The sequence below is a fragment of the Lipotes vexillifer genome, unplaced genomic scaffold (assembly GCF_000442215.2).
Source record: "Lipotes vexillifer unplaced genomic scaffold, Lipotes_vexillifer_v1.1 C27497306, whole genome shotgun sequence".
In the NCBI taxonomy this organism is placed as follows: Eukaryota; Metazoa; Chordata; class Mammalia; order Artiodactyla; family Lipotidae; genus Lipotes; species Lipotes vexillifer.
This window is the reverse complement of record NW_006793683.1, coordinates 1-6721: the sequence shown is the minus strand read 5'-3', so window position 1 is coordinate 6721 and position 6721 is coordinate 1. Positions and strand designations below refer to the sequence as shown.

The 6721-nt window shown below is 52.0% G+C and overlaps 1 protein-coding gene across 1 annotated transcript; it reads right to left on the bottom strand.

Annotated features, from left to right (window-relative positions):
- Positions 1-1420: 1420 nt before the first annotated feature.
- On the bottom strand, positions 1421-5295 carry LOC103085022 (charged multivesicular body protein 7-like; the record flags this gene model as incomplete). Its single annotated transcript, XM_007466558.1, has 8 exons — positions 1421-1980; positions 2208-2387; positions 2882-2942; positions 3143-3241; positions 3530-3649; positions 3886-3934; positions 4802-4935; positions 5072-5295. Coding segments are annotated over 8 exons (920 nt in total), but the record flags the coding sequence as incomplete, so codon positions are not given.
- Positions 5296-6721: the final 1426 nt, after the last annotated feature.

Genomic DNA, 6721 nt, shown 5'->3' with positions numbered 1-6721 from the left:
CCCCCCACCCCGGCCTATCTTCACTCTGTTCTGTTCAGACCGTCTCTGCCCCTGGCTCCTCCAGACGCCTTTTCCTGGTTGGTTCACCTGCTAACGTACCAAGTGCTGCGGCAGATCTTCTAACCTGTTCTAGCTCTGCTCGCAGGCTCAAAACCTGTCTCCCACCATGGACGGCAAACCCCACGCATGTAACAGGCGCTGAGTAAATACTGGTGCCAGACTAAAATATGGTACGATCACACGGGCCGAGGAAAGTGGGTCATCTAGAGGGAAGAGGGAAAGGCAGAGTAAGGAAAATGATGACACATTCTTAAACAAGAGGCCATTTAATAACAGCATCGGCGTGAGAGCCATCAGGTAGGCTGACCACTTTCCCAGCAGCTAGGGACTCCCGCTAGGAAGCCGGTCAGCCTTCTCCTGGTGGCGTCAGTGAAAGAACCCGTGTATGTATGCTGGAGGTGAGGGTGGGGATGCAGGAAGGGACAAGGCACTTTATACAACCTAAGAAAGAGACGAGGACGAGGCGCTCAGGGTTTTTCTTTTAATTATTTACCAGATAAAAAAAGAAAAAAATAGTGATTGTTTCTCTTCACCCCCAACATCTCAGTTTCCCAAGGCCGAGAGGGAGAGAAACTTGTTGAACAGTGATTTGTGCTCCTGGCCTGGAGCAAATTCCTCCCCTCTGTTCTCCGTCACCCTAAGCAGGAGGGGCAGGGCCGAGGGCCAGGCAGGCGTCTGGGACTGCGCAGCAGAGCGGCAGTGTGGCTGCTGTCTTTCTTCTCCCTGCTGCCAGCGCACTCAGGCCCTCTCCTGCCTGTCCCCCTCCGCCATCCTCCCCCACTCGCCAAAGGAACTAGAGGACGGGCCTTCAGGAGGTGGGGCCGGGGGCAGCGCAGGACCGGGGAAGCACACAGCAGACGTGGCCGAGGACACCGTCTTCTGCTTCTATTGCACATCCTGGCTCAGGTCCCCTGCCCCGAGTGGTGGGCTACAATGTAACATGCTTCTGAAATTCAAATAACCTGCTGTCGTCTGCCAGGCTCAAGAAGGGGAGGTGTGCTGTTGTGCGGCTTCTTCTGATTTATGTATTTAAGTTATATTTAATTTATTCACCACGGGGGCAGGGCAAAGATGATGCCTTTTTAAGAAAGCATATGGGGTTTGGACACCCAGGGCTCTGTAGTCACCTGGGCTTCTCCTCGTCAAGTTCAAAAGACCAAGAGTAACCATTTCTCCAGTCAGCAGATCTTCTTTTGCATAAGATGGAAGAGGCGGCAGGGGCCACCAATCCCACAAGGCCCCTCTCCAACCGTCACGACTCTTGAGCCACTCAGGGGTTACCTCTCCTTCTGAGCACCTGGAGAATCTGAACCCCAGGGGGGAACCTTTCACACTGTGTGTTTCTCCATAACGTGGCAGCTGTTTGATTCTCCTTCCTCTCGCTACCAATGGAAACAGAGAGGGGCTGGGAAGCGCTGTGTAACGGACCTATGGACAGAATAAACTCCTCTAAACACAGTGAGGGTGGGGGACGAGGACAGATTTTGATTTGGCAAAGCTGCACGAGTCTTTCGCCTTCGCTGGCTGGAACAAAGCTGGTGGGGGAAGACAAACCTAACTGAGCCCATGGCAGGAGCCGCAGGCTATGAAAGATGACAGGGCAAACACAGAACTGTATAAACTGTGGCACTATGAAGATGAGAATGCAGGGCCATGAGCCCAGCTGGCAGCATGCCTCGCGAGCACGCTTCCAGAAATTCTATCTGTCCCGTAGTAAGTGGCAGCATCCAGATACATCAGAGTGGTTGTCCTTCCTCCTCTTTCCAACACATTCCGAGAGTTTCTCGTATAAATAACTATGTACACACACACAAGCCTGGTCTCTCTTTGACACGAGGGTCCTTCACTTGAGGGTCCTACAATGGCTTTATAGAGTCGGTTCCAGTTGTCTTTTTGGAGATTTACTGCTTGGGACCAAACCTGCAAGGAGAAGAAATGACTGAACTCTATACCAGGTAGATCTCTGAGATGAAAGCATCCCAGTGTTTAAGGGACCAAGTCTGAATAATGAGCCCACAACTCCCTCACCCGGCTTTGGTACCCTGGCAGATTGGGCAATGGGGCTGGGACACGTTAACCTCAAGCCTCGCTACTATCAGCCAGAGGACCACAAGCCCACCAGCAGCCCTGGGAATACAGCTCCGTACCTCCCTCTGATAAGGACAGTTTCTCAAGTTCAGCTTCAAGTTCAGCGTCCGAGATCCTAGGGTTAGGCACACTGTTGGTATAAAACGTCTCCTGGGGGTTGTCGGGCAGATCCGAAGGTTCTTTGGTGGTGTCCTGAAGGAGGATGTCCAATTCCTTCTCCAGTTCCTCACTGTCAAAGTCTGGAAAGAAAAGACGACATAAGGACACATAAAGTCCAGGGAGGAAACGCATTACTGAGTCAAGGATTGAGGACTACAAACCCAGCTCGGCTTTACAAAAGATGCCCAGGCCTCCTTGAAGGTTTATTTAAAAAATCGTGTGAGTTGGGAGGCAGAGGATACCTTCAAGCAGATATGCTTTTTCCATACACAGAGCTAAGTCATCAAGGAGGTGTATTTTGCTAACACCATGGAATGGACCCTGCTTCTCCTTGCCCTTGAAGAGGCCTAGGGAGTAAGGGATGCCAGAGCACCAAGAGGTCGTTAGCACAGCCTATCAAGGAGGAAATGCCAATTCCTTCTCCTTACTCCTGTGGAGAAGCCCCAGAGAGAGGGGAGGGTGGGCCAGCCCCGCCTGCACCAAAAAAAGCAGGTCCATGGCCAAATCTATCACAGCACAAGGAGCTAAAGTCATCTTAGAGAGGAAAGAAGGCAGAATCACCATGTCAACTCACCTAAGCCGTTGGTTACCCCACCAGCCAGAGTCTGAGAAACTTCGTCCTGGGTGTCACACAGCTGTAAGAGAAAAGCACAACGCCTTGAACTCTGAATGGTCTTTGGGTCTCAGTGTTCAGGGTTACAAAGTAATGCTGCCCCACTGGAGAATCAAGGAAAGCGTCCTGAAGTTCACAAGGTAAACAGTCTGGGAAAGACGAAGTCACTCCTGTCCTCAGGAACTGCCTTGTGTAGGTGTGTCCTCCCACCCGCTCCTGTACCTCTTGGATCTGATCCACAAGGCTCTCTGCCTTCTCCACCGTGACATCCTTCATGGACAGTTTCAGTGCTCCTACCCCAGCCTGATACGCATTGAAAACCTAAAGAGAAGGCCAAGTTATCAGTGCAGATAAAGAACACTGGGCAAAATACAGACAATACTATTTCATCTCCAAAAGAAAGCTTTGTGGGTTTTTTTTTCCCCACCCATGCATGATTCACCCCATGTCCACTGAGGCCAAAACTGCCCAATGGGAGAGGCAAAGGCAGTCCCAAGCATATCCTGAAAGAACCCAGGCCTCCTCCAAACAGCAAAGCCACAGCGGAGGGGATGAGCGGCTGACACCGCAGAGACCAGCCAAGCACTGGGGCAGAGGGGCAGTGGCTACCATCTGATCTGTCTGTGAGGCATAGATCCGGTCCAGGATGCCTTGAACAGTGTCCAGCTTGGCATGCAGGGCTTCGATGCGCTTCTCCGTCCGCTGCTTGGCCTTGAGAGACCTCAGGGCCTGGGGGGGCGGGGTGTGGAGACATGGTCATGGTCAGGGTCAGACCGGGCAGGCCAAAGGGCTAGAGAAAGAGAGCCCTTCCCAGATGATAAGACCACCCCAGGTTTGTAAAACAAGCTGTGGTGGTGTCTGGGCCACCCGCAGACTGTTCCCCTCGAGAAGGTCGCTCCCTGAACTGGGGCTCCTCTCGCTGTGGGCACAGGTACACAGCTGTGGGGGGAAGAGAGAGAACTCACCAGCTGCTTCTTTCCTGCTCGGCATGCCCGGCGGGCTTCTTCTTTATACCTATGAACAAAGGGACAGCTCAAGATGACGAGGCCCGAGGGTGTGTGTGGCAGGGTCCTGAAGTGTCCCCAAGAGTAGCACTTTTAGTGAAGGTACTTTCAAATCTGAAGATCAAATTCATTCTACCCAATGGCCAGAAAAACGATGCCCAACAGCCCACTGCCAAACCCCTGCAGCAAGCTGAGATGCGGGCTGGGCGGGTCTGCCTGTGGGAAAGGCAAAGGACCAAGGAAAAGCTGTTTCACCCACAGCGGGGGCGGGGCGGGCGGTGGGGGGGCGGTGTGCAAACATGCTGACGAGGCACCCTGAAGACAAATTCCTATCCTGGGAGCCAGGAGGTAGGGAATGACTTCCTAACACCACCAATGATGCTGGCCTTCCCACAACATGGGGTTTCTCCCACTGTAAGAGGGCGTGAACAAGCACATTCTAATTCCATGTCTACATACTCTACTTTGTGGAGAAGTTATAATGTGCCTTTAGCAGGGACGCCTTGCACAGTCACTGGAGGGGAAGAGCAGAGGTCCCTCAGCAAGACCCCTGGAAGGCAGAGACCTGTCTCCTTCACTACTCTATCCCCAAGTCCCCAAGACAAGGCCTAGCTCAATAAACACTGGTTAAATGGATACTGGCATGGAAGAGCATAAACACAGTGTTAAAAGCTGTACTCTTTGGGGGAGGAATTCATTTTTTTCTCCTTTGTGATAGTCTGTGCTTTCCATGATGGCTGCACTGAACAGTCAGTACTTTCACAATTAGTGAAAATAAATAAATAAATAAATAACCTTTTTTTTTTTTAAGCGCCCACGGACACCATCTCTAAGGGCCAGGGTGGAGGTCAGGGGTGCTCAGCTCAGGGGGAGTTACCTCTCTGCTTCCTGGGATAAGGACTCCACCTTGCGCGACAGCAGCTGTTCGCTCTGCATCAGCTGGTAAACCCCGACATCTACGTCGTTGACAGGAGAGACCTTGGCATGTGGGCCCCGGGCAAACTTCACAATCTGAGGGACAGGGACAAATTACTGCTGCCCCGACCCCAAATGCTGAGAAATCACCAGGCAGGGATGCTGGCGGGCATGTCAGTACACACTGAACAAGTGCTCGGTGAGGCAGGGAAGGAACAGCGAGTTTCCATACCTTCTCCCCATTCTGCTCAAGGACGGTGACTCGCTTCTCTTTCTGCAGCTGCAGCAACACCAAGTAGAAGGTCCTCTCATCCAGACAGGAGCCCGCACAGAGGGTGCTCAGCTCCGACAGGGCCACCACAGGGTGCGAGGAGAGAGGGGAGTTCTGATACAGACGATACACCTCCTCAGCCTTCTCCTGCAGGGAAAGTGAAAGGTGCTTGCGGGCCCTGATCGCTGCCCACGGAACCCGGAGAGCCCTGACCCCGTGCCTCAGATCCACAATCACACGGCAAGAGCAGGGGAGCACCGACCCTGTCTTCAGCTTTGGAAAAGGAAAAAGGATTTGTGTTTTTTTAAACCTCGGAGGAAAGTCTGGGGAACACAGATGAAATGAGGTACGTAATATATTGGGAGCCAGATGTGTGCTTGCCCTTCCAGCCAGGACTTCATGTCTCTGCAGCTCCCTGGCCCATGGTCCCCCAAGGGGAGAATGAGGTGGTGTGGTGGGGTGCAATGGCCAGGAATGAGAGCCAAGGCCTAGCTCTCATTGGTTGGCCTAGCCTGTGTGACCCTGGACCAGTCAGTCTCACTGGTCCTCAGCATCCCACTCACCAACTGGAGAAGGTGGATGAGATGATATTTAAATTCCCTGCCAGTCCTGGTGTCTCCATTTTTATGCCAAATGGCAATCCTGCAAACCGGAAAATTATTGAGTCTATAAAGAGTCTTATGTGACAAATGGGTGGGATAGGATTTTTGTGACAAGTCTAAGAAATACAAGTTCCAAAAAACAATGCCACTGCCTTCCTCTTTCACGGAAATTACTCTCTCGGCCTTCTGTAAACAAGAAATATTTACTGAAGTATGCACAGAATGCTATGAAAATACAGGGAAGGAATACCCAAGGAGTTCAGCAATTGCTCAGAAAAGAAAAAGATTGTTGAGCAGAATCCTGTAGGGTGAATAAGTCATTAGGTGAAGTCGGTGGGAAAGGCGTCGTGGGAAGAGGGATGGTCACGAGTCCCTCAATGGCAGGGAGCCTGAGTCCAGTGTGGTGTTTATGGATGCGGGTGGGAAGGGCTGAGACAGCAGAAGCCCTTCTACCTCATACAAAGTGTAATGTATCTTCTATGCTGTCCTTTATTCTGCAGATGGTGGGTAGTCCCTGAAGGGAAGGCCATGGCTAGATTAACAGGGATGTAGCTGACAACAGGGAAAGGATGGATTGTAGGAGTTAGGCTCAGAGGCAGGGAGACCACTGATGCAAGAGAATACGAGGGACTGAACAGGGCAATGGGAATAGGGACAAAGAGGGAGGGAGCAAGAGTTAAAAGATAAAACTGGCAGTCCATGGTAACTGGGTCTGGGGGGAAAGGCAAAAGAGGAATCTGGGATGACTCCTGGGTTCTGGCTTGAGTGACTGGGTGGATTAACAGCAAGAATTCAGGAGGAAAAGCATACTTTAAAGGCAAGACAAAACATTCCACTTTGGACATGTTGGTTTGGCATGCTTGAGATTGTACAGGAGATAACTGGATATAAAAATCTGAAGCTCTGGGCTTCCCTGGTGGCGCAGTGGTTGAGAGTCCGCCTGCTGACGCAGGGGACGCGGGTTCATGCCCTGGTCCGGGAGGATCCCACATGCCGCGGAGCGGCTGGG